Raw genomic sequence first — 25,749 nt, 5'->3', positions numbered from 1 at the left:
GCCGCGAGAGGGCCTCGCGCCCACCAGTGGGGCTGCTGGCCGTGACCTCTCTACCCAGCTTCCCGGCCACCTTGACCAGGCTCAGGACCTGGAAGAGGCTCGCCCTGGCTTCTTCATCTTGACCCCTGGTCACTGGTCAGCATCCTTCCCTCCAGGAACCCCTCCCCCAGGCTGAAGCTCTGGGTTTTGACCCCTGCCCCAGGTCGCCCAAGGACTTCCCGGTGTCCCTCTTCAGGGCACCCGGGCGGTCTGACACTATGGGTGTGGTTAGCAGTTTGGGGGTTCCAGTCCAGTCCGCACTGCCTATCAGGTACCCGGGTTCTTTCTTCCTCCCCTTCCGCCCCCCCTCCATCCATCCCCGCTCCCCCTCGGCCCACAGCTCCCTCCTTCTCCTCCTCCTCCCTTCCCGCCTTCCTCCTCCTCCCGCCCGCCCCCTCCTCTCCCATCTCCCCGCCTTCGCCTCCCCCTCCACTCCCCTCCCCTCCCCCATCCCTCCTCCACCCGCCCCGCCTTCCTCTCCCCCTCCCCTCCCAGCTCCCTGCTCACCCCTCCCCTTTCCTCCCTCTCCCCTCCGGGCTCCCCGCCCCTCCCCTCCCGTCTCCTCCCCTCCCGTCTCCTCCCCTCCCGGCTCCCCGCCCTCCCCTCCCCCTCCCCTCCGGACTCCCCGCCCTCCTCCCGCCCGCCCCGCCCCGCCCCGCGGCCGCCGCACCGACAAGATGGCGGCGGGTGGGAGCGGCGGGCGCGTGTCGTGCCCGCCGGGGGTCGGCCCGGGTGCGGGGGGCGGCCCCGGGCCCAGCGCCAACGCCGCCGCCGCCCCCGGCAACGCGGCCGCCGCCGCTGCCGCCGCCGCCGCCGCCGCCGCCGCCGCCGCCGCCGCCGCCCCGGCCCCCGCCGCCCCCGGGCCGCCCCCCGCTCCGGGACCGGGCCCGGGACCCGGGTCGGGGCCGGGCGCGCAGGCCGCGGCGGGCGGGGAGCGGGCGGCCGAGGAGCCGGGGGCGGCGGCGCTGCTGCGCGAGCCCGTCTACAACTGGCAGGCCACCAAGCCCACGCTGAAGGAGCGCTTCGCCTTCCTCTTCAACAACGAGGTGCTCTGCGACGTGCACTTCCTGGTGGGCAAGGGGCTCGGCGCGCAGCGCATCCCCGCGCACAGGTGGGCCCCGCCGTCCTCGGGCCCCGGGCCCCGCCGCCCCCCGGGCCCCGCCACCCCCGGGCCCCCGCCACCCCAGGACCCAACCGCTCCAGGGACCGACCGTCCTCCGGACCCTCCTGCGCCCTGCCACCCCCCAGGTCCCCTGGGACCCGCGTTGCCAGAGCCCCGTGACCCTGCCGGGCCCCCATCTACCCTTCAGCCCTCTGATGCTAGCTGCACCCTGGCCCTGGGACCCCCCCCACCTCTCCACTCCCAGCAGAGGCTCCTGGCTTTAGGATGCCGGACCCTGCCACCCAGGCCAGGATCTCCAGGCATGGCCACCCAGCCACCCCCACCAGCTCCGGCCACCTCTAGGCCCCTCGGCCCTGCCCCAGTGACCTCCTGCGCCTAATGTTCTGTGCTTCCCCTGTGGTGACCCCCAGGCCCCCGCCAGACTCCTGCCTCCTGAACCCACAGAAGCCCCTCAGTGACACCCCAGTCCCCCGGCCTCTCTGAAAAAGGGGACATTGTTGACCTGTGCTTCCAGCCAGTCTCCAGGACCCAGCCCCCAGACCCCCGGGCAGGGCGGGGCTGAAGTCAGACTCCCAGTCCACTGCCGGTGTTCCTGACTCTGCTCCCCAGGGACGGGGGCTCGCTGATAGGGGAGGGGGTGTGTGTGACATCAGAGGAGGGGGGCCGGGGGCGTTTCTTGTACTCGCCTGGAGTGTTCCCCAGCCTGCTGTGAGGGGTTCTCCCTGCCTTTCTGGCCTGTGGCCTTTATTTAACCTGTGCCTTCGAGATTTTTCTTTCCGGCTTTTTCCTGGTTATTTATGTACAACTGGATCTAGATTCCTGTCTGCAGAACGTTCCAGGCCTGTGGTTGGGTCCCCAGGACCTCCCGTGGCTCCTCCCTCCCCTGTGTGCGAGCAGCTCTCCCCAGAGTCGCCGACATGGGCCTCACCCCCACCCAAGCTGGAGTAGGGGCCCGGTCTGTGGGCTGCCCGTGAGCCCCCACCCCCTCCCCCCGCCCCCAGGCGTCCCTGAGGCCCGTCATGCTCCTACATACTGGTCAGCCAGGCCTGGTCTCCTTCACCACCTTCGGGGAGCAGAATAAGTAAGGCGAGGCTGCACGAGCTCCCACCTGCCTGACCCAAGCCCTTTGGGGACCGGGTCAGGTGGATGTGGCTGGAAACCCCACGGGCAGGTGGGGGGGCAACCTCAGGGGGAGCCAGGGGCCCCCAGGCACCAGTGACCTTAGCGCCTGCCCTCGGCCCGTCCTCCTGTCCTGGATTCAGCGTCGTGAAGTAGGGCTGAGGCAGTGGGCGTGGGGCCCCCAGAGGCGTGAAGGGTGTGGCCCCGCAGGGGCTCCGGAGAAGTGGGAGGGCAGCCAGTGTCCCAGGCCTGGAGCGAGGGGTGTGGTAGGAAATGGTCGGAGAGTAAGGTCAGCTGGGCGTGGTCTCTAGTGAGACTTAATGAGAACCGGAGACCCGGGGTCTGGGGGGTGGTGACAGGAATCGGTACCTGAGCCGCTGTGCTGAGCAGGGCGAGGGGAGGGGCCGTCTGGAGTCCAGGTGGGCACTCGGGAGCCGCAGCAGGGGCAGGGGCACCGTGGGCCTGAGTGACCGCATCTGCTTTGAAGGGTGGACCGGCTGGGGGTGGAGGCCGCAGGCGCTTGGCGGGAGGGTAGAAATGGGAGGCAGAGGGTTCGGCTTCCCTTGGGAGGAGGTGCCTCTCCCTGGTGCGGTGGGGGGCCGCGGCTGTGGCCCCCCAGACCCTGGCTCCAGCGTCCCAGAGAAGGGCAGGTGTGGCAGGGATGTACGTGGAGGGTTGATGCACTTGGCAGAGAGCTGGCCAGAGGCCACATGTGGGTCTGGGGTCTGTGGCTCGCAGGGGTTGAGTGATGCGGGGGGGGGGGGGGGGGGGTGGGGGTGGGGGATGGTGGCCTAGGGGTGCCGTGTGGATAGGGGAGGAGGGGTGGTGCTGAGGAAGGGCTGCAGGGAGCCACCCTGAAAGGGCTCTGGGCACGGAGGGTATGTGCCTACATGCTGACCTTTGCCCCCACACCCGCCCGCCCACTGGGCCTGTGGCTCCCCTCCCCCCCCGCCAGTGGCCTGGCTCCCTGGCTCACCTTGCTGGTCCCTGCAGGTGTCATTCGTCACCTGGGCCCCGCAGACTCCCTGGCCGTGTGTTTGACGTCCAGAGGGGGTCTGGGTCAGGCCAATGGCATTTGTCCCCATTGTCCTGGCGGTAATGCCCCGCGGTTTGGTCGTCACCGTAGAAGGTTCTGCCTTTGGGTTGTTACTTCCTACATGTTGGTGACGTTTTCCCTGCAGCGACCAGGTGGGTGCTGCCCACGGGTGACCCTGGGCTTCCTGTGCCTCAGTTTCCCCACCGGTGAACTGGGATTGACCGCTCAGATGCCTCCATCCCAGGACCTCTGGGAGGATCGACTCAGTGACCCAAGCAAGTGCTTATGACAGTGGTCCAGGGCGAGCTTCAGTAGAGGCGGGGACGTAATCCGGAGCTTGAAAAGACGCGGGGGGCCGCTTGCCACGCCGCTCCTGGGGGCTGCACTCGGGACTTGCTTGTAAAGAAGTGAGTGGAAAGCGGACGAGGGTAACCTGACCGTGGAGAAACCCGGCAGACCCCCACCTTAGCCAGGGGTCAAGGTCACCTTCTGAGAGATGTTGAGTGGCTGCGGGGTCCCCTGATAGGGTGGGACCAGAAGGGCCCCTCACCTCCAGGTGTAGGTGTGTCCCCGTCCTAGCCTGCGATACCTATGAGCGTGACCTTACGTGGAAAAAGTCTTTGTAGGTATGATTAAGTTAAGGGTCTGGGGATGAGCTCATCCTGGATTCTCGGGGGGGGGGGGGGGCTCTAAACCCAATGACAAGGGTCTTCCATAAGAGACCCAGAGGAGAAGCCACATGATGACCACGGGGGGCAGGCACTGGAGGGACGAGGCCAAGGAATGCCTGGAGCCCCCCAGAGCTGGGAGAGGAAGGCAGGACCCTTCCCTGGAGCCCCCCAGAGGAGGAGGTCACACCTTGCCCTGGAGGGCTCCGAGCCTCCGGGCCTGGGAGAGGATGAACTCTTGTTTAGACTTGCCCAGCCCTGGGAAACCAGACCGACTGCGGGAAAACACCCCACAAACCCACATCGGGGACACACCGCGGGCCAGCTGGCGGCTCATCCTGGAGGCTCTCAAGGTCGTGAGAGCTGTCACAGCCTAGCAGAGCCCAAGGGGGTGACCGAATGCCACCTGGGGCCCTGGGTGGCGTCCCGGGGCAGGGAGAGGATGTGGTGGCACGGGAGCCGCGTCTGGGGTTCGGGCCACAAAGCGGCGTGGGGGAGGGGCTCTCACGGACCTCGAGAAAGGCGCCTCGGTGTGGCCCCGCCAGGGCCCGGGTGCGGGGAGCGGCACGGGCCAGGGCTCAGAGTGGCCGTGGGCTCTGGGCGCAGGCCGACCTGGGGCGGGGGACACGAGTGCTGAGCGGCCCTGGCCCCTCGTCCCGTCGCAAGGCTCTGGGCAGCCCTCAGCCTGCACTGCTTTTTCCGTCCCTGGTGCCTCCATCGCGGCTGCTGGCGGCTTGTGTGAGCAGGCGTTAGCTTCTCTCCTTCTCTGCTGCACCCCAAACCCCGGGAGCAGGCCGGGCACACGGGTGCTCGGTGACCCTGTGGCACCCCGGCCGGCCTGAATCAAGTGTCTGCGTTCTCTTGCTGGGCTGGCTCCGAGGAAACACTGAGTCTCTTCGGGGTGGGTGTTGGGTGGACCCACAAAACCAGCACCTGAGAGGTTGTTTGTGTTCTCTCTCTCAACGTTTTATCTATTTTTGAGAAAGAGAGAGAGACACAGAACCCGAAGCAGGTTCCAGGCTCCGAACCGTCAGCGCCGAGCCCGACGCGGGGCTCGAACCCGCGAACCGTGAGATCGTGACCTGAGCCCAAGTCAGAGGCTCAGCCGACTGAGCCCCCCCAGGCGCCCCTCAGATGTCTTTATTCCTTCAGCCTGGAAAGTGCAGCGCCGCGGAGAAGCCCGGCGGGTGGAACAGCCCGTCTGGGGTTTCTCATTTCATTGGTGTGTTTGTGTTCTCCGTAGGACAGCACAGCTTCTGATGACTGTGGCTTTCTGTTTTGAGAACCGCCAGGACCCTTGTTCCCAATTTTCTTCTCTGTCGAGACTTTTTCAGCCGGTCTCACACGGTTACCCCTCCAGTACCGATCACCCTCCCGTCCCGCCCTCCCCCTTCCCTCAAACTGTCATTGGAACGTGGTGCTGGCAGAGGACGTCCCTTTCCCCGCGGGACGGCCGCTCTAGCACAGCATCAGCAAGCGAAGGTAAATGGCCAGACAGCGGACGATTTCTTCAGGCCGCACGGTCCGCCCCACTTCCTGAATTCTGTCTTAGCAGCACGGAAGTGCTGTAGACAACGCGAGTGAATGATCATGGATGCGTTCCAATAAAACTTTATTTGCAAAAGCACGCGGTTGGCCAGTTTGCCGGCCCCCAGGCATCCCGTGGTCCCTTGTGACCTTTAGGGTCTGTTTGTCAAGTAAGTGCTCAAGGGATTTATTGGGGGGGGGGGTGGGGGTTGGTCCCCCACCGATACCAGGCTGGGGAGAACGGGCAGGTTAGCACACAGATATCTGGGGGCACGGTCTTTCTCTATTTGTTTAGGGCATTTATGTTCTTAGGATAGCTTTGTAGCTTTCTTCATATAGTTTTCTTGCACATTTATTGCTGATTTTTGCTCCTGTATTGTTTTCCTCTGTTGTGAGTAATCTTTAAACAAATTTTTTTAAGTTTATTTATCTTTGAGAGAGAGATCTACACAGTGAGCAGCGGGGAGGCCGAGAGAGAGGGAGAGAGAATCCCAAGCAGGCTCTGCGACGTCGGCACGGAGCCCGATGTGGGGCTCGAACTCACAAACCGTGAGATCATGACCTGAGGTGAAACCAAGAGTTAGTTGGGCGCTCAACCCACTGAGCCACCCAGGCGCCCCGAATCTTTAGTCTGATTTTAATTTCGATTTAAATAGCCCTGTGTGGGGGCCCCTGGGTGGCTCAGTCTTGGTGCAGCGTCCCACTTCGGCTTGGGTCATGATCTCACGGTTTGTGGCTTCAGGCCCCGCATCGGGCTCTGTGCTGACGGCTCAGAGCCTGGACCCTGCTTCGGATTCTGTGTCTCCCTCTCCCTCTGCCCCTCCCCAACTTGTGCGTGCTCTCTCTCTCTTTCTCCATCTCTCTCAAAAATCAGTAAAATGTAAAAAAGAAAAAAAAATTTAAATAGCCCTGCGTGGCCAGGAGCAACCACATTGGGCAGTGCAGTCCTAGAATTTTCAGATTCGAAAACCATGTCGTGGGCAGATTATTTCTCTCCGTCCCTCCTATTTGTGCCGCTTAATGCTTTTCTTAGCGCATTTCTGGCCGCGGGGCGTCGCCCCCTGACGGGGGTGGAAGCAAGCCACCTTTGCGCTCTGTGGGACAGCTTCGCTGAAGTTCCTCTCTGTTCCCTGCCTGCTGAGAGGTGTCCTGAGGTGTGGGTGCGGGGCGTCACTGGAGTCTGGTCTGTTTGACCTGACGGCTGTCTGTGCAGGTGTGCAAGCCTTGGGCCCTGGCGGCCGCCACCCCCGAGGTCCCCCCGCCCCCACCCGGAAGGCCAGGCCTCCCCGTATTTAGCCCGTTGTCTGTGTCATCCACGGTATCCTTCCTTATTGCGTGCGAGCGGCCCCCGCACGCTCGAGCCCGTGTTGTTCAAGGTCAGCTACAGCTGTCTTCTTTTTATTGGCAAGTAATTCACGCGATTGCTGAATTCAGTGGTACGAACGGACCTCCGTCTGTCCCTTTGCCAGCCGGTGCGTGTATGGGCTCTGTCTGGTGTTTTCACTGTCGCGAATCATGCCGTGTGAACGCTGGTGTGCAAATCCGGTCCTGTGGTCTTGGGTCAGCACCTCGGAGCGGACTGTTGGGATTCTAGGGTAACTCAGGTGACCTTTTCAGAAAGTGCCGGACTGTTTTCCGACGAGGCCGCGGCATCTACGCCCAGCCGTGCTCGGGGGCGTCTCCGTTTTCTGGGAGAGTCTGCCTGCGGTCGCTGTCACTTACGGCGTGATTGGGAGGGGTCCCCCGTGAAGCCGTCTGGGGACAGGCTTTGCCGTGGGGTGAGATCGTGTTCCTTACGTTCCTGAACGATGTGCCCACCCTTGCTCCTGATTTCGGTACCTCGCGGCCCTCCCGTTTCCAGTGGTTTCTCTGCACCCCCTGCCATCCCCATGCCCGATTTCACGAGGTGTCCTGTTCCCACCTTGGCTGTTCCCTTCTCTCCGTGGGTTTGGTTTACTCTCCATTTTCTGGACTCCTGATGCGGGAGCTCGCCTCGCGGATTCCTGGGCCCTTAATAGATGCGCGACGCGTCCTTCGAGCCGCGACCCTCAGGTCGGCCTGTCGCGCTGTGGTCTCCTTTGCAGCCAAGATCTTTCCTCGCTTCCTCGTGTTCCTTCTCGGACCCGTGGCTGCTCCCAAGTGGGTTCATTTGCAAGCATTTGGGGACCTCTCAGACTTCCTCTGGTTGCGGCTTGGTAATCGAACTTGGCTGTGTTTGGAGACCACGCTCTGGCCGACGCCGGCGCTGCCCGGCGCACCTGTTGGCCCCGAAGGACAGCCCACGTGTGCAGGCAGGGTCCCCGGAAGGTCGGTTGGTTCCTGCCGGCGGCCGGGGGCGGCCGGGCTCCGGGGCCTGGGCTGTGTGCGGCCGTGGCCTCCGCTCCGGCTCCCGTCCCTGCCCCTGCCGCGTGTGTGCATATACAGCGGTGATGTGCGCCCTCCCCGGTGGCCGTGAGCGCTGTCCCCGAGGGACGCCGTGGGGCTGGGCAGACACCCCGTGTCTCCTCCGCTTTGCCCGCTGGCTGCCGGGCGGAGGGCTGAGGATCCGCCCCGGAAACGGTGGCTACTCCGTGTCCGCCGTGTGGCCGTTTTCTGCGCTTCATGGGCTGGAGTCCTGATGGGGGGTGGGGGGGGCTGGCGCCCCTTGTCCCTCCCGCGGCCCCTCACCCGCTCACTCGGTTCAGTCCCCACGGACCCCCGGCCGGTGCTCTGTCCTGCGGGTTCCCGTGCAGTGAGCACGGTGTCCCGTGGCTGCTCTCATCCCCAGCTCGGCCGCGAGCTCGCCGGGCGGGTGTCGCATCCGCGTTTCCCCGGCACGTTGGGAGCAGCTCTTTCCTTCTGGCCCCGCAAGATACTCCGAGCCCGTCGGGTACCCCCCCCTCCCAACCCCGGCCCCGGAATCCGCCGTTTCTCCAAGGAGCCTGGACCCTCTGTGGCTGTGGGATTTGGACACCAAGCTCCGGGGTCTGGGTGTCCCCTCGCTGCTGGGCCGTCCTTGATCGGAGCCCCGTGTTCGTTTCTGTGGTTTGATGCCCACCTCTGCATCTCAGACTCCTTGCCCGCTGGCGGGGACGCCCGGGGTGCGTGAGGTCTGTGCCCGTCCACCCCGTGTCGGGTGGCTCGGCCCTGACGCGCCGGGTACAGTCAGCAGCCTCTTCTGTGTTTGGATCCGTTTTCCAGCAGGAGATTGAGGTGCTTCTGGGAAGGCACCTTATCTAGGGACCGTGTGCGGGAGGACAGCGGGGCCTGGGGACCTGCCGCAGTGGCGTGAGAGCCCAGGGCCTCCGAAGACGTGGGTGCGGCCGGAACCTACAGCTCGGGGGCGCGAGAGCCACACGGGGTCTCCTGCCCCAGCTCCGGGGCTAGGCGTCCGAGGTCACGGCGTCAGCAGGGCTGCGCTCCCTCCGGAGGCCCTGGAGGGCCCCCCCTGCCTCCTCCAGCTCCTGGGGTCCAGGCGTCCCCTCCAGTCTCTGCCTCTGTCCTCACGTGTCCTTTCCCCGTGTCCGTGTCCAAATTCCCCTGTTGCAGAGACACCAGCATGGGGTTAGGGCCACCCTCCACGCCCTCGCCCGAACCAGTCACAGTCTACAAGGACTGTTCCCAAGCGAGGTCCCGTTCTGCCTTTCCGGGCGGACGGGATTTCTGGGGGACGCTGTTCGCCCCACTGCACTCGGGTTCCCGTCCGTCTCGGGTCTGGTCCTCGGATGGGATCCAGCCGCCGTGCCGCACTGTGGCCCAGACGAGGGCCGGAGACGCCGAGGGAGGGGGAGGGAGGGGCTGGGGGAAGGGGTGCTCTGCCCGTCAAGGGTGGGGGGCTGCTCAGCTTGGGGCAGGCAGAGGCTGGGGAGCAGGACGTGGGGGCTGGCTGCGCCCCGCCTGCAGATGTGTGCCGACCCGGAGGGCTCTGAGCCGGGGTGGCCGCTCAGAGCCCTGTGTTTGTCCCCACGTGGGCCCGGGAGTGGGTGGGTGTCCCGGGGACGGTGCCTGGGCCACGTGGGGTGGGCCCCGGAGGCTGTGCGTGGACAGCACAAAGCACAGGGCGGGCGGCGCCTCCTTGAGCTCGGCCGGCCACCGTGGAGGCCCCCCCCACGTCGTGGTCCAGCTGGAGGGTCCCCGGCTGGCTTGGGGGGCCCCGAGTGGCCACACCGCACGCGACAGAGCCCGCAGGCCTCCTTGCGGCCACCGCCTCCCGAGGCTGCCCCGGGGATTCGGCCCCGCTCAGGTGCCCCTGCCAAGCCTTCCCTGACCCTCGCTCCTGTCGCGGCCTTGGGTTCTTCCTGCCCCACAGTCAGGCTGTCCCTGCACTTACTGTGTCTGCCCCACTGCAGGATGGCCGGGACCCTCGTGCCCACGACGTGAGCGCGGGATGTGCGTGCAGAGCGAGGGGGTGGACGGACGCGCGGACGGGGCTGCGGGGGCACGAGGCCATCCTGCCGTGGGGCCGGTGACCTCACTCGTCCTCCCCAGTGTTACCACTGAACCTCCTGAGCAGCCTTGCTCCAGAGTGCGGCCTTCTAGAGCCCTCTGCCGGCAGGACCTGCTGGGCCGGGGTCTGCCGGGGTGCTAGCCGGGGTCGCTCCCGCAGCATCTCCTACGGGGACCGCCCCCGACAGCCCCCGGGCTCAGTGACGGGAGCAGTCAGGGCCGCGTGGAGGGTAACCTCGGTCTTCTCTGACACGCCAGGTTCGTGCTGGCCGTGGGCAGTGCTGTCTTCGACGCCATGTTCAACGGGGGGATGGCCACCACGTCCACGGAGATCGAGCTGCCCGACGTGGAGCCCGCCGCCTTCCTGGCCTTGCTCAAGTAAGACTTTCTAGATCTTTCACACTGTGGGGTGGGACGGACCAGCCTGACGTTCTAGAAAGTACACAGAGTTCGGGAAGAAGGTACAGAGACCCCCAGGGGCAGCACCTCCGGAGCCCCTGAAGATCTCCAGAATTGCCCCTGAAGTGAGGGGTGGGCTCTGGGGGCCCCCACCCCATTTCCACTTTCGCAGACTTCTCGTTGAGATGTGATTCGCACACTGTACGGTTCACCCGTTTACAGCGTGCTGTTGAGCGCTCTGCGGGCATTCGCGGGGGTCGTGTGCCCCTCACCACTGCCTCATTCTACCTTCTCATCGCCCCAAAGAGCAGCCCCGTCCCCGTCGGCCGTCACCCCCTCCCCCGGCCCCCACGAGCCCCCTTCCCGTCCGTGGATGGGTCTGTTCTGGACGTTTCCCACACGCGGACTCACACCCCGCGTGGCCTCCCGTGTCGGGTTCCCTCCCTGAGCGTCGCGTGTTGAGGCCACGTTGCCGTGCGCGTGAGTCCCCGTTTTCATCCTTTGGAGTCGACACGAGTTTTGGAGGAAGTAAGACGTTGCAAGAACGTTAAATGCCACCTCTAGCTTTTCCTTTTTTGAGCCTCAGAATTTCTCAACTACTTGAAATAAACACGGTGGGTGCCCAGCGTGGGGGCCGCAGGCAGCTGGCAGCCAGAGGCCACAGGTGAGGCCTGGCCACTGGTTCTCCCGAGCTTCCAGACTGTTCTCCTTGCTCAGCCGAGCACAATTCTCTTGCTTCCAGAAGTGCTGGGTGTGGATCACAGTGGGTAACTTTAAGGATTACCCCGAACAGTTAAAACATCTCTGTAAACGCAGTTTATTTTTTCTCTATTATCACGATAAAGAGGGCAGAGGTCGCAAGAGAGAGAGGAAGGGAGGGAGGGAAAGGGAAAAAAAGAAAGTTCCAGAAGAGCATAAAGGACAGAACAGACCTGCCTCCCATCTGCCGTGTCCGAGGCCATGTGCTTCCTGGCTGTGCCCCCCAGCTGGTGTCCCTGCACCCCCTGCCCCCTGGGGAGAACTTTGTTCTGGTTGGTTCCGTCTGTGGATGCCCCTTAGTCCTTGACGCTGACGTGGTTGGTCTCGTGCGCTGCCCCCAGCGTCTTCCCGGTGACGGAGCGCTTTTGGGGACAATCTCACGGCTGCGTCTCCGTGTAGCTTCTCAGACCGCTAAGGCCAGGGGCGGCCGACTGCCCGTTTGGGGCCAGACGGGCTCCGTCCCCACCGCTCACACTGGCGCGGTTCCCGGAAAAGCAGACACGGCCTGTTCTAAGCTGTGGGTGGGGCTGCGTGCCGATAAAACTTTATTGACAAAAACAGGTGACAAAACCATAAGCTATCACTTCGTACCCACCAGGGCACCTAGTGTTAAAAAAACCAAAAGCCAGAAAAGCCAAAGGAAAGTAACAACAATTAGGAAGTGAAGACATCGGGGCCCTCGTGGCCTCCGCGGAAACTGTGGAGGCCCCTCACAAGGCGTAAATGTAGAGTCACCCTGCGACCCGGCTGTTCCACTCCCGGATGTCTGTGCGGGTAACCGGAAGCCGGGCGCGGACGGACGCTTGCACCCCGGTGTCACAGCAGCAGCGTCCGTGAAAGGTGGACACACAGTGTCTGCTGGCATGTAACAAACACGGGGTGTCCATTCACCCCCGGAGGATGACCCAGCCTCAGGGAGGAAGGACGTCCCGCCGCCTGCCGCCGCGTGGACGGACCCGGAGGTCGCTGTGCGCGGTGACAGGAGCCGGACGCAGAAGGACGCGTCCCGCGCGACCCCACTCACAGGGGGTCCCCGGAGGGGTCCCGTCTACAGGGACAGAGAGCGGACGGTGGGAGCCAGGGGTGGGGAGTCCGTGCTTCGTGGGGGCAGGGTCTCAGTCTGGGGAGATGGAAGGTTCTGGAGGCGGATGGCGGGGGCGGGTGCAGGACAGTGTGAGTGTGCCCGATGCTGCTGAAGTGTATGCGTAGAAATGCTTATGATGGTTTAATTAAAGTATTTTTTTAAGTTTATTTAATCTCTGCACCCCATGTGGGGCTCGAACTCACGACCCCAAGGTCAAGATTTGCGTGTTCTGACTGAGCCAGCCAGGCGCCCCTGTGTTGTATTTTATTGTAATGAATAGAAGAAAAGTGATAGCCGTGAGAACACACACACACACACACACACACACACACACACACACACACACCAGCAGGGGACAGGTTTAGATTGAAGTCTGGTGACATGCGGGTTCCGGCTACAATCTCCCTGCTCTGTCTCTCCCGCCATCCCCCCCGACCTCCCCGGGCTTGAGTCAGTTTTGCTGGGCTGCCACCAAGAGGGTGGACACTGTCATAACTGGTGTGTGAAAGGCTCAGCCCTCTCCTGGCACCCATCCTGGCTGTCCCCACCCCCACCCCCACCCCTGCACTGCTGACTTCGGGGTTGGGTCCCGGGTCCTGTGGAGGGTCGGGCAGCTTCCCTGGTCTCCTCAGGTCCAGGGTCTCCCGGACCCCACAGGATCGTAGCTGTTGATACGTGGGGCTGCGTTTGGCTTCTGGCACATTCGGGGGGGGGGGGGGCGCTACGAGGGCAGGCACACCCTTCCAGGTGTTTGCCCTTGTGGCTGCGTCCTGAACCCCCTGCCAGCTCTGCACGAGGCTCCTGGTACCTCCACTGCCTCGTTGTTTTCCAGTTGAGCCCAAGTTCACACCGCGGGAGGGGCGGTCATGGTGTGGAGTGTCTGATTCAGGCCGGCGTTTCTGGTCCTCCGCTCGCCCAGAACTCGCTGAGCTGTGCAGCCAGGCCTGCCGTCCAGGCCCGGAGGTGTGGCAGGCTCTCCCCAGGGCAGATCCCATGCAGGTGCCTCTGGGGGAGTCTTGGTGGCCCTGGTGCCCCCGCACGGGGGTGTCACCGGGAAGGAAGCCGGTCGCTGCACGGCCCCGCGTTCTGGTGTCCGAGTGCGGGTGGCTTAGCCTCTGGCCGGTTTCGAGGCAGATGGTCTTTGCCCGGTCACGTCGGTAGGCCACAGAGCGAAAGACACGGGCTCTGGAAGGTTCCTCGGGCCGGGCTGGTGGGGCGGGGTCTGAGCGAGCGAGCCGTCTGTCTTCCAGGTTTCTCTACTCGGATGAGGTTCAGATCGGGCCCGAGACAGTCATGACCACGCTGTACACCGCCAAGAAGTACGCGGTGCCGGCGCTCGAGGCCCACTGCGTGGAGTTCCTGAAGAAGAACCTGCGGGCGGACAACGCGTTCATGCTGCTGACGCAGGTGCGCGGGGGCGGGGCCGGGCCCCGGGGGCGGCTGGGGAGGGCAGGGGAGGGCAGTGCGACCCGGCGGGGTGCTCGGGGTGCTCGTGCTCCAGAGAGGGTGCGGGTGCGCTGGGGCCGGGCAAAGGCGGGGGGGGGGGGGGGGGGGGGGGCGTGCCTCCCACCGCGGCTGACGCGCTCCCTCTTTCCAGGCACGACTCTTCGACGAGCCGCAGCTGGCCAGCCTGTGCCTGGAGAACATCGACAAGAACACGGCCGACGCCATCACCGCCGAGGGCTTCACGGACATCGACCTGGGTGAGGCGCGCCGGCCTGGGTAGGGGGGCGGGGCGGGGGGGGGGGGGGGGGACGAGCGCGGCCGCGAGGGGGAGGGGCATCCGCGCTGAGCCGGCCCCTCCCACAGACACGCTGGTGGCCGTGCTGGAGCGGGACACGCTGGGCATCCGGGAGGTGCGCCTGTTCAACGCGGTCGTGCGCTGGGCCGAGGCGGAGTGCCAGCGGCAGCAGCTGCAGGTGACGCCCGAGAACAAGCGCAAGGTGCTGGGCAAGGCGCTCGCGCTCATCCGCTTCCCGCTCATGACCATCGAGGAGTTCGCTGCAGGTAACTGTCAGGGGGCGGGGGCCGCTCGGCCGGAGCCTGACCCCCGGGGACCCCAGGTGTGACCCGCCCCGCGAGCTGGACGGCGAGGGTCCACGTGTGAGGACGGAAGGCCCCGCGGATGCCGCCAGATCGGCGCCTGGGTTCCCTTCCTTCTGCGTCGCGTGTCTGCGTCTGCGCGCTGGTCCCCCCCGGGGCTGGGGCCGGCGTCCCGGGGGCCGGGCTCTGGCATCAGCATCCTTGACAAACCTGTGGGGGGCTCGGCCCCGGGCGGACGCGGGGGCAGCCGGCCGTGCCTCCTGTCCCGTGTGGACGTGGCTCCCGCGGCGGTGCCTGACCTAGAGCCAGCCCTCCCCTGCGGGGCTGGAGGGTCCTGGGTGAGGCCACGTCACCGCCGGTGGCCTGGCCGGTGCACCCCCGTCCCCGGTTAGGGCTGTTTGGGACCGTGTAGCAGGAGTCTCTTGTCTGTGCTCCCTGGGACAGATTTACCCCCGAGATTAGCTCTCTTTGATCTGAAATTTGGATGCGACAGGGTCCCCTGCGTCACGTCTGTTCGTCCATAGTGTTGTCAGTGCTGGGGTGAGGCTCTGTGTTCCGGGATCGCTTGCTCATCACTTAGTGCCTCCCGTGTGCCAGGCTCTGGCAGTAGGTGGTGACTGTGGTGGCCTGGCCACTTCCGACCGGGGCTGGGTCGTTCTCCAGGATGGACGGGGGGCTGTCACTGGGGCCAGACCCCGGTCATGAGGGTCCCAGATGTTAACCTAGACGTGGCTCAGGGGGCCAGGCTCCAGGCTGCACCGTCCCATCCTAAGACCCCTCCCTGTGTGAACCTAGCTGGACCCCTCCCCCGCCACCAGACTGGTGCCCCCAGCACTCTCCTGGAGGCCCCCCTGCCCACCTGGCAGCCAAACCCAGTGGGGTCCCAGGCCCCCGTGACCCGGCCCACCCCCTCACCCTGGGAGGGGAGTGTTTGCTGCTTCCTGCCGCCACCCCCTGTGCGGGCCCCCTCCTGTGTCCACCTCCCCCCCCCCCCCCCCCCGGCTGAGGTAGCCCAGTCCTAGCCCCTGCTCTGCCCAAATCGTGGGGAAGGACACTGTGTCCTCTTGGATTGAGCCGGGCTTTCCTGTTCCGTTCCTCCGTGATGGGTGTCCCTTGTCACTCAGCATGTTTTAGAGAAGTGTCCTGCTTCTCGGGTACCCCTAAATACAAGAGACCTAGAGGGAAGTCTGAAAAAACCCTCCGAAGACCCCCCCCCCCCCCCCAGCTAAGTGTGCCCCAGCCGCGGCCTCCTGTAGCTCCTTCTGCGTTTTCTGTGCAGAGATTAAAAAGCCCTGGTTACCGTTCTGTCTCCCAGTTGTATCCTCCTTACTCACGTAGAGGCCCCGGGGCCAGGGCACAGGAGCGGGGGGCCGAGCAGCACTGGGGCAGCCTGCAGAAACCGGCTCAGAGCTGAAGGATTCTCGTGAGCCTGCGGGGGGGGGGGGGGGGGGCCGAGGGGAGTCCCCCCACGCCGCCTGTCCTCCTCCTCGGCTTCCACCTCCTGGAGCCCCTCCGGCTCGGGGCCTGTCCGGGAAGTCACGCCCAGGCAGCGGGCGGCCCCACGCGCGCAGGGCAGGGGTGGCTGCGCGCCAGGTGGGCCACCTGGGCGGTGGGGTTGCTGAGTGAGGCCATGAATCGGACTCCCTCCCCCCTCCCCCATGCAGGGAGGGGCCACCCCCCCTCCCCCCGCATCTTCACTCTGGTGCCCTTGGAGGCTCACCGCCACCCACCCTGCCCGCCCGCCCCAGCCGCCGGGCGGGCCCCCGCCGCAGCCCGACCTCCGCCCCCTGTGCCCGCAGGGCCCGCGCAGTCGGGCATCCTCGTGGACCGCGAGGCGGTCAGCCTCTTCCTGCACTTCACCGTCAACCCCAAGCCGCGCGTCGACTTCATCGACCGGCCTCGCTGCTGCCTCCGCGGGAAGGAGTGCAGCATCAACCGCTTCCAGCAGGTGGAGAGCCGCTGGGGCTACAGCGGCACGAGCGACCGCATCAGGTGGGGCCGGGCGCGGCCGGGGGCCCCCGCGGCACCGGGTGGGGCGCCCCCTGCGGCCGCTCTCGCGGGAGCGGCCAAGGCGGCCGGCCCGGCGGCTCAGCATCCCCTGTGTCCGCGGCTCAGGTTCTCGGTCAACAAGCGCATCTTCGTGGTTGGCTTCGGGCTGTACGGCTCCATCCACGGGCCCACCGATTACCAAGTGAACATCCAGGTGCCCGCCCCGCCCCCGTCGCCTCCGCGCGGGTCCCAGGCTGGACTCCTCGCGCGGGCCCCCCCAGGCCCCCGGTGGCCTCTGAGGGGCCCCGGGGGGGTGGGGGTGGGGGGCCCTGGTGAGCAGCGCCGGCTCCTGCCCCCCCTCCCCCCGCCCCCGCAGATCATCCACACGGACAGCAACACCGTCCTGGGCCAGAACGACACGGGTTTCAGCTGTGATGGCTCCGCCAGCACCTTCCGGGTCATGTTCAAGGAGCCGGTGGAAATGCTGCCCAACGTCAACTACACAGCCTGCGCCACGCTCAAGGTGAGCCCTGGGCCTGTCCGGGATCCGCCTCTAGTGGGTACAGGTATAGGGCGCCTATGCGGTGTGTCGCTGTGGGGGTGTCTGCCGCGCCAGCCCCCCCCCACAGCACAGACACCCTGGAGAGGGGCTCTGCCACCCCCCCATCCCCCCCGGCCCCCCCTCACAGCACAGACACCCTGGGGAGGGGCTCTGCCGGCCCCCCCTCACAGCATAGACACTCTGGGGAGGGGCTCTGCCGCCCCCCATCCCCCCCGACCCCCCCACCACAGCACAGACACCCTGGGGAGGGGCTCTGCCGCCCCCCAACCCCCCCCACAGCACAGACACCCTGGGGAGGGGCTCTGCCACCCACCGACCCCCCCACCACAGCACAGACACCCTGGGGAGGGGCTCTGCCGCCCCCTGGCCCCCCCTCACAGCATAGACACTCTGCGGAGGGGCTCTACCGCCCCCCATCCCCCCCGACCCCCCCACCACAGCACAGACACCCTGGGGAGGGGCTCTGCTGTCCCCCATCCCCCCCGACCCCCCCCCACAGCACAGACACCCTGGGGAGGGGCTCTGCCGCCCCCCACCCCCCCCGACCCCCCCCCTCACAGCACAGACACCCTGGGGAGGGGCTCTGCCGCCCCATCCCCCCTCCGGCCCCCCCTCACAGCACAGACACCCTGGGGAGGGGCTCTGCCGCCCCCCATACCCCCCGACCCCCCCCCCACAGCACAGACACCCTGGGGAGGGGCTCTGCCGCCCCCCGACCCCCCCCACAGCACAGACACCCTGGGGAGGGGCTCTGCTGCCCCCCACCCCTCTTCACCCTGGGCCCCCCCCCCAGCCCCCACCCTCCTGGGGCCCTGGGTGCCTGACCGCAGGGACTGTTCCCACCCAGGGCCCAGACTCCCACTATGGCACCAAGGGCCTGCGCAAGGTGACCCACGAGTCACCCACGACGGGGGCCAAGACGTGCTTCACCTTCTGCTACGCGGCGGGGAACAACAACGGCACGTCCGTGGAGGACGGCCAGATCCCCGAGGTCATCTTCTACACCTAGGCCGCCCGGTCCCCGAAGCCACCTGATGCAAGTAGGCCGCCCCCACCCCGTACCGCGCCCCCTGCCACGTTTCTGGGCGTCAGGAGAGGGTCTTCACTCCCTGCTCGGGGGAGCCGGGCAGGGGCTGTGATGCGGTCCTTCAGGACGTGGGGGGGTGGGCAGGGCTGGCCCGGACCCGCCCTGAACCAAGTGTCCCCCCGGGGCCTTGGACGTGGGGGGGTCCCACACGCCGTCCCTGCAGCTCAGGGCCGCCTGACCACAGGATTCAAATAGGATTGCGTCTCATGTTTGTTCTAACCGCACATAGCAATGCATCTTGGGTCCCCATTTCTCTGGTAGGAGGCAGCGTGTGGCGTCCTGGTCTATTCACTGGGGATGCTTGGGCCGCCCTGACCCTGGCCCCCAGCACGCTGGCCCAGCCCCCCTCGAGGTCCCACAGGCTGGCTTTCTGCCAGGCCCTGGCCCGCCCAGAGAAGGGCCCCTGCAGCTGCGGGCACGAACTCCCCACCTGATCTGCCCAGAGGGGCAAATGGTGCGGGGCCTGCCTTGGTGGCCGCGACCCCGGCTGGCCCCGCCCCCTGTACATACCGAAGCCCCGCCCCACCCGGCCTCTGAGTGAGCTCTAGGTCCAGAGGTGCTGGAGGGCGGAGCCCCTCCCCTAAGTCCCCAGTCCTTCCCCCACCGCGTTTTCACCCCAGTGATCCCTTCCGGAAACTGTCCTCCCCAAGCCATGAAAGGTGTGCCCTCCTCACACCAGACCCCCAAATGATTTTTTTAAATAAAGGAAAGAAACGAAACCATCCTGACCTGCGTGCTTCTTCCGGTCAGGGGTGGCGGGAGGGGACCCTGGCAGCTTTGAGATCTGGCTCTTCTCTCTGCAGTTGTCTCCCCGCCCCCTCCACCTGTAAGATTGGGGGGGGGGGTGGGCGCTGTGACTCTGTCTGCATCCGGAGTCGCTGCTAACACAGATGTCCCACCCCTAGGGCGTCCAGACCAGGTGGGGATCCTCCCCATGCCCTCTGTCCTCACAAAACTTCTGTGATGCCCATCATGTCCCTGCAGAAGCCCCCACCCAGACCTGCGACAAGCTGTGCCTACACCTTGTTGGCTCTGCCCTCTGGACCGGGGCTGTGCCTGTGCAGCGTGGGTAACCTGACCCGGGTCCGCCACCTGGCTCTGCCCCACGTGTTAGGGCGTTCCTGAGAAAAAGCAGAGAGGGAACAGCACGGTAGCCAGGAATTTTCCAAAATGAATAAAGACATCAATTCACACACTGAAAAATCTCAGTGACCCAAAGTGAGGTTAAAAAAAAAAATTCACGTATACACAAACTGCTAAAAACCAAAGGGAAAAAAATGTCACAAACAGCCAGCAGAAAGAACTACCAAACTAGAATTCTGAGCCCTTCAAAAATGTAAGTAAAGACAGACGGAAACTCAACCGCATCAGTTACGTTAAACATATGCAGATCTAAATCCTCCTGTTGAAAGGTTAGGACCATCAGACTGGATGCAAGACCAAAACCAGACAACTTCCTGATTGCAAGAGTCTCACTTTACAAAGAAACAGAAACTGAGGCTGAACGGTGGGAAAAATCGCCCTGTGCAAACACTGACCACACCTGTATCAGTACCAGACAGACCTTAAGGCAGTGAGCGTTCGTAACAGTTAAAGGACATTTCACGAGGATGAATGGGTCAATCCCACAGGAAGAAAGGACTGCCCTAAGTCTATGCACCAGAGCACCATTAGATATCTTTAAGAGTCGGCAGTACAAAAATGAGAAATCTATGACCCTAGTTGGAAATTAACACTGTCACATCTCTCTCTAAATGACAGAACGAACAAAAATCAAGAAGGATCTTTAATAGTTGAACAGACTTTACCTAATCAGTATCCATAGAACACTACACCCAGCTCTGATGACAGTGGAATCAAACATGGGCTAAAAAAGCCATATGTAAATTAACTATGTTGAACTGAATGATACTCTGATTATAATATACCAAAATTTCAGGATCCTGCTAAAGCCAACTTGGGGAAATTTACATATACATTAGAAAAGAAGAGAGGTTTAAAGCCAAAGGTCTAAGCTTTCATTTTAAGAAACAAAACAGCAAATCTGACCCCAAAAATGGGAAATAAAATAGACCAAAAGTGAAGACAAATGAAATACAAAACAAACCATTAGCTGGTTCCTTGATGAAATCACAACAAATATATTTTAAAGAGCGAAAACCCAAGAGCGATGTCAAGGTCGAAAAGGGGACAGCACTACAGACCCTAAAGACCTTGAGGACACAGTAAGAGGGGTGACTTCTGGTTAGAACATACAGCACTGCAGCAGGCCATAACTTTAGCTGGTTAAAGACAAGATGGGAGCGTCTGGGTGGCTCAACTGGTTGAGTGTCCGACTTGATTTCAGCTCAGGTTATGATCTCACAGTTTGTGAGACTGAACCCCACATTGGGCTCTGTGCTGACAGTGTGGAGCCTGCTTGGGATTCTCTCTCTGCCCCTGCCCTGCCTGCATTCTCTCTCTCTCAAAATAAACTTAAAAAAACAAAATGCACTACAGAACCATACACAGGTGCAGCCAATGAAAACAGTCTTAGAGGCGCCCCCAAGAATTCGAAATAGAAATACGTGATGCGGGGGTGCCTGGGTGGCTCAGCTGAGCATACGACTCTTGGTTTTGGCTCAGGTCACGATCTCATGGTTTCGTGAGTTCAGGCCCCTCATCGGGCTCTGTGCTGATGGCTCGGAGCCTGCTTGGGATCCTCTCGCTCTCTCCCTCTCTCTGCCCCTCCCCTACTCACACTGTCTTTCTCAAAATAAACTTAAAAAGTTAAAAAATTTGTATATATATAACATGCAGCAATTCCACCTCTGGGTATACATGCAAAGGAAATGACATCAGTGTCCCAAACATCTGTATTCCCAAGTTCAGTGCAGCCCTGCTAACCAGACAGGGAAACCAAGTGTCAAGGACGGATGAAGAAAATGTGTAGTATCATTCAGCCCTTTTTTTTAAAAAAGAAAAGCTTCGCCCTTTGCAACGACGAGCAGGGGCCGTATGACCTCTCACACGTGGAATCTAAAACTACATCTGAACTCACGGAGCCGGAGAGCACAGCGGCGGCCAGGGGTGGGGGAGACGGGCAGGTGCCGGTCGTGGGGTACGGGTTTCTGTTGCACGGCGCGCACATTCTGGGCATACAGCAGACAGCCTGGCGGCCACAGTCACTGCTATCCCATATGCCTGAGGACTAACAGCGGACCCGGTGTTCTCACCGTATGCACACGTGGTCGGCTCTGAGGTGGCGGGTGTGTCTGTTACCCCGATAGTTAACCTTGGGCTACTTATTTCATATTGTACGCGTGCATCAGACCACAACGAGAACCTTAAGCTTAAAAGAAAACGTAAAAGAAATATTTGATTGTAAACCCATCAAAGGGACGACGTGGATGCCAGGCCGTGGAGAGAAGCTGGGTTTTCAGGGGAAAAGCCACTGCCAGATGAACAGGGGCCGGCAGGCCACCCCCGGAGGCACTCGCCGAGTGGGCTGTGCCGTGGGCAGGGCGTTCGTTCTCTGACAAAAGGGAAGCCGGCTGGGGCCGGTGCCCGTGGGGGCGGCGCAAAGGCCTGGAACCTGGAGGGGCTCGAAACGCGGCAGGCTTGCCTTCTCCCTTGGCATTCTGCTTAGCGCTTGGCTGCTGGTGCGGGTGGGTGGGGTGGAGAGGCAGAGCGAAGTCTGTGGTCTCCCCGTGCCTGAAATCAGAGCCCCCGCTACAACCCGGGGCTGACAACAGAAACGCGGCAGCTCAAGGGGCGCCTGGGCGCCTCAGCCGGTTCAGCGCCGACTCTCGATTGCGGCTCAGGCCACGATCTCACGCATCAGGCTGTGCGCTGACAGTGTGGAGCCTGCTCGGGGTTCTCGCGCTCTCCCTCTCTCTCTCCCTCTCCCCAGCTCGCATGTGCGCGCTCAAAAAAAACATGAAAAAAAAATAACCCCTCCCCCAAGCAAGGCAGCTCGAGACAGGAACAAAGTTCAAGACGTGCAAACTGGAGGTGAGATGAAGCCAGGTAGAAACCCGGTCTCGCCAGCGGCCCAACCCCCTGGTCCAGCCGGTCCGGGAAGGGGGGTCCTCATCTGTCACGCACGATGCTGGAGCGCGACAGCAATTCTGAGACGTGCGAAGGGGGAAAATGTAACCTGCAGCCAAGAGGAGCAAAAGCCGCTAAGAGAAGCGGACCCACGGGGGACGGGACGCCGAGGTGAGATGTCAAGGCTCATCGGGTGGCTGCTGTGGACCCGTTAAAAGAACGGAGAAGACGAGGCCGAGGTGAAGAGTTGGGAGGATTCGCGGAGAAACAAGCTTCAGACACGAGCGGGGCCTCTAGAAGGTACGAGATACCGGAGAAGACTGTCCCGGAGAGCTTAAAAGCACACGGAGCAAAACGGAAAAGGACCCGTAAGTCTGAGACACATCGGGACCGGCCAAACTGGAGGCACAAGGGAAGAACAGAAACCTGGGGGCTCAGTCAGTTGAGCACCGACTTTGGCTCAGGTCGTGATCTCATAATCCGTGGGTTCGAGCCCCGCGTCGGGCACTGGGCTGACAGCTCAGAGCCTGGAGCCTGCTTCGGATTCTGTGTCTCCCTCTCTCTCTGCCCCTCCTCCATTCACACTCTTTCTCTCTCAAAAATAAACAAAGATAAAAATAAATAAAAATAAACAAAAAGGAAAACCACAAAATCAAACAAAATCCCCAGAGTGTCGGAGACCCTCGGGGTCAGATGAGACGGTCCTGCACGTCGATAACCAGAGTCCTGGGGGAGAGAGAAGCTGTGGAAAAACACGTATGAGCTAACGGTAGGAAACCTGCCAGAACTGATGAAGGACACAACCCACAGATCTAAGGAGCTCAACAAACGCCCCGCACAATAAATCCAAAGAAAACCACACATCACAGCCAAGTAACTCACACACGTAGTCTTACAAGCAAAGAGGTACGCAACCTCCAAGGGAACAATGATGGCAACTCACCTTACGTCAGAAGCAACCGGACGAGGTCTTTAAAATGTTGGAAGGCAACAAGGGGCGCCTGGCAGCTTCAGTCAGTTCAGCGTCCCACTCTCGACTTCGGCTCAGGTCACGATCTTGCATTTTGTGGGTCCGAGCCCCACGTTGGGCTCCGCGCTGACAGCATGGAGCCTGCTTGGGATCCTCTCTCTCTCTCTCTCTCTCTCTCTCTCTGTCCCTCCCCTGCTCACAGTTGCTCTCTCTCTCAAAATAAACTTAAATTTTTTCTTTTAAATATGCTGGAAGGCAAAAAAAAAAAAAAAAAAAACCCACATGCACACAAAAAAATGAATCCACCTGCCAACCTAAAATTCCATTTCCAACAAAAAACACCCACCGTTAGCGCAGGCAAAATAAAGCTGTTTTTCAGGCAACGAGAAGCCGTGACGCTTCGTTGCCCAAAAAAGCCACGCAACAAAAAATATGAAAGACTCTTCAGGCTGAAAGGAGAGGCCCCCGGATGGCATCTCCAGTGGGCAAGGATGAAGAGCACTGTGGAGTCCGCGTGTGGACCACACGTGTCTATGGATACGTGTATATGAAAGCGTATTCAACAGATAACCACGTAACACAAATACAACACCTGGGAACTGTGGGCTTGTGACATTTGTCAGAAATAAACTAAATGGCGAGAGGAGCACAAAAAGTGGGGTCAGTGAAACGGGAAATACGTGTGCAGGTCGGCGCGCACCCGCACGTCTGTTTTTGCGTTCATCTACCTGCTTACACATCACGGGGCCCAGTCTGAGCTGAGGCCTCTGGCTCGAACCCGGCACCGCAGGGCTCATGCTGGTCTCCGCTGTGAGTCTTGAGCCTACACTTGTGTTACTTGTGCTCCTTCCTCTCCGTCTCAGGTGGACATGCGTATGCGCACGTTTGCCTGCGGCCCCAGCGCCCCCCGCCCCCAGGCCAGCCTGCACAGGACTGCGACTCTGGGCGTGAGCTTCTGGGGCTTTCTCCTACCTTGACGCTTGAAGGACAGCCTGGCGGCACGCGGACGCCCGACTCATTTTACTTTACGAGAGGCTGCTGCCCGCGTGCCTCGCACCATGTGCCGGTTTGGAAAGTCTCCTGGCTGGATCCTCTTGCCCCGGTGGATTACTCTGTCTTCTTGCCTGCAGGCCTCGAGGACCATCGTCATCTTGACGACGGAGTCATTTTGCCAGGCGAGGCCTCAGAGGTGGCTGTTCCGTGCGCTTCCAAGGGGCCCGTTCAGCGTGGCGTTTCGGGGCTTTTCCTCTGTCTGGAAAGTTTCCTCCAACGGTGGTTTTTAAACACGAGCTCCGCTTTGCCTCCTCCGGGGCTCTGCTGGCGTGCTGTTCCTCCGTGGCCGGGCTTCCCCCACCTCTGCCTGCCCCCCGACGCGTGGCCACTCGCACCTCCTCTCCTTTCATCTCCTTCTCCTGCCTCCCCGCCCTCCGGCAGATCTTTCGGGACCCTGGGCACCCTGCGACTCACTCCCCGTTTCCGGAGTCCTTTCCTTCCCGAATTCAGGCTGTTTCCGCTGGCAGTCTTTGCCCATCTCCGTCCTCAGGTTTTGAATTTCTGATCCAAGAGGATTTCCCCAAATTTCTTCAAATGCCGCTGGGAGCAAGCCTTGCCAACTTCTTCAGCTTTCCAGTTCCCTCCCCGGGGAGGCTGGATGTCCCCTGGTCACACTCTCCGCCATGTAGTGTGAGGACCACGTCCTAGCTTTGCTCAGAGTTCACTCCCTTTGCTTCTGGCCACATGGCTCCTAGACCCCTGAACAAGGGCACTAATCCCACGGGGGGGGGGGGGGTGGCGGGGGGGGGGCAAAATCTCACGGCCTCACCTGACCCTCGTCACCTCGCAAAAGCCCCGTCCCTGACACTGTCCCATCCCACTGGGATTAGGTGTCAACGTATGGACGATCCACCAAGAAGATCACTCTCCCTCCATGCCGCATTCAAGGCCACTTGTGAGACTGTCCTGGGGTGTCCCACCCTGTCTGGGGGGTGCACTGGAGACCCAGCCGGATGCAGCTGCCCCCCCCCCCCCGCCTCCGTTTCTCCTCAAAAAACAAGCCATTCCATTAGGGTTTCAGATGCACCTGTGTGGAGCCAGACCCAAGGTGACCTGTCCTTGACTCTCATCTTGGTGAACAGCTGTGCCCGCAACCCCCAGGCGGAAGCACACCGAACTCGGACACTTGACCGGGCTCAGCGGTACTGCTTCCGACCATCCCTTTCTCCCCAGCAGGAGGGTCACCGCCTCTTATTAGCCTGTCCCCTCCCCGGGGGAGGGAGGCTGCGATGCCGCCAGCCGGGCCTCCTGGAAACACCGCACACCACACCCGAGAGTGCTTTCATTTTCCTTTATTTTTTTAAAAAAGCCCCTAAATCCTATGGCTTCCAGGAAGCGCCGAAGAAACCGAAGTGCCACTTCTGTACACCGTGTAAAGCAAGCCCTGGACACACACACCACCGCCGGGCCGTCCGCAGCCGCTCGGCCCCCAGCGGCACCGCGGGACCCACGCGGGGACCCGCGAGCGCCGCACCGCCACGGGGGCTGCCCGGCCCCGAACGCACCCGCGGGGCTGGGACGGGGCTTTAAGGCGCTTGTCTCCCGCTGCTCGGCCGGCAGCGCGGAGCGCGGACGCAAAGGCGCCCACGCACCCCCCGGGGCACGGGCGCCAGGCGGGAGAGGGGGCCGCCCCCGGGCTCCGGACGCGGCCCCGCGAGCAGGTGCCGCGGGAACCGCCGCGGGGCTGTGCCCGCTGGCCCAGGCTTTGGTGCAGCATTTTGGTTGGGGGGGGGGGCCGCCCCCACCCCACCTTCCCCTGTGGTGCGGGGGAGGCCCGCGGCGGGTTCGCCCCCGGCAGCGTCGCCCACAGCGCCCCCTCGAGAAAACGGCCTTTGGA

General features: G+C 62.9%; 1 protein-coding gene across 2 annotated transcripts; it reads left to right on the top strand.

The window, feature by feature from the left end:
- Positions 1-707: 707 nt before the first annotated feature.
- On the top strand, positions 708-18,579 carry BTBD2 (BTB domain containing 2). 2 transcript variants are annotated; one of them, XM_042977619.1, is made up of 10 exons: positions 717-1,150; positions 10,196-10,315; positions 13,430-13,586; positions 13,777-13,882; positions 13,989-14,186; positions 16,022-16,214; positions 16,338-16,425; positions 16,588-16,734; positions 17,621-17,813; positions 18,122-18,579. In XM_042977619.1, the coding sequence occupies exons 1-9, from the start codon at positions 717-719 to the stop codon at positions 17,780-17,782; spliced, it is 1,605 nt and encodes a 534-aa protein (XP_042833553.1). In that variant the 3' UTR covers positions 17,783-17,813; positions 18,122-18,579. The 2 variants fall into 2 exon arrangements, with proteins under 2 accessions (XP_042833554.1, XP_042833553.1); XM_042977620.1 differs by having other exon boundaries at positions 708-1,150; positions 17,621-18,579.
- The last annotated feature ends 7,170 nt before the right edge of the window (positions 18,580-25,749 follow it).

The sequence above is a fragment of the Panthera tigris genome, chromosome A2 (genome assembly GCF_018350195.1).
Source record: "Panthera tigris isolate Pti1 chromosome A2, P.tigris_Pti1_mat1.1, whole genome shotgun sequence".
NCBI lineage: Eukaryota > Metazoa > Chordata > Mammalia > Carnivora > Felidae > Panthera > Panthera tigris.
The sequence above is the reverse complement of the archived record's forward strand: the minus strand, read 5'-3'. Positions and strand labels throughout refer to the sequence as shown.

Excerpts from the sequence above, each read along its gene's own strand:
- BTBD2 (XM_042977620.1), top strand. The coding sequence starts at position 717 with ATGGCGGCGGGTGGGAGCGGCGGGCGCGTGTCGTGCCCGCCGGGGGTC. Across the intron at positions 1,151-10,195 it reads CAGCGCATCCCCGCGCACAG|GTTCGTGCTGGCCGTGGGCA; the intron begins GTGGGCCCCGCC and ends CTGACACGCCAG. Across the intron at positions 16,735-17,620 it reads CAGCCTGCGCCACGCTCAAG|GGCCCAGACTCCCACTATGG; the intron begins GTGAGCCCTGGG and ends GTTCCCACCCAG.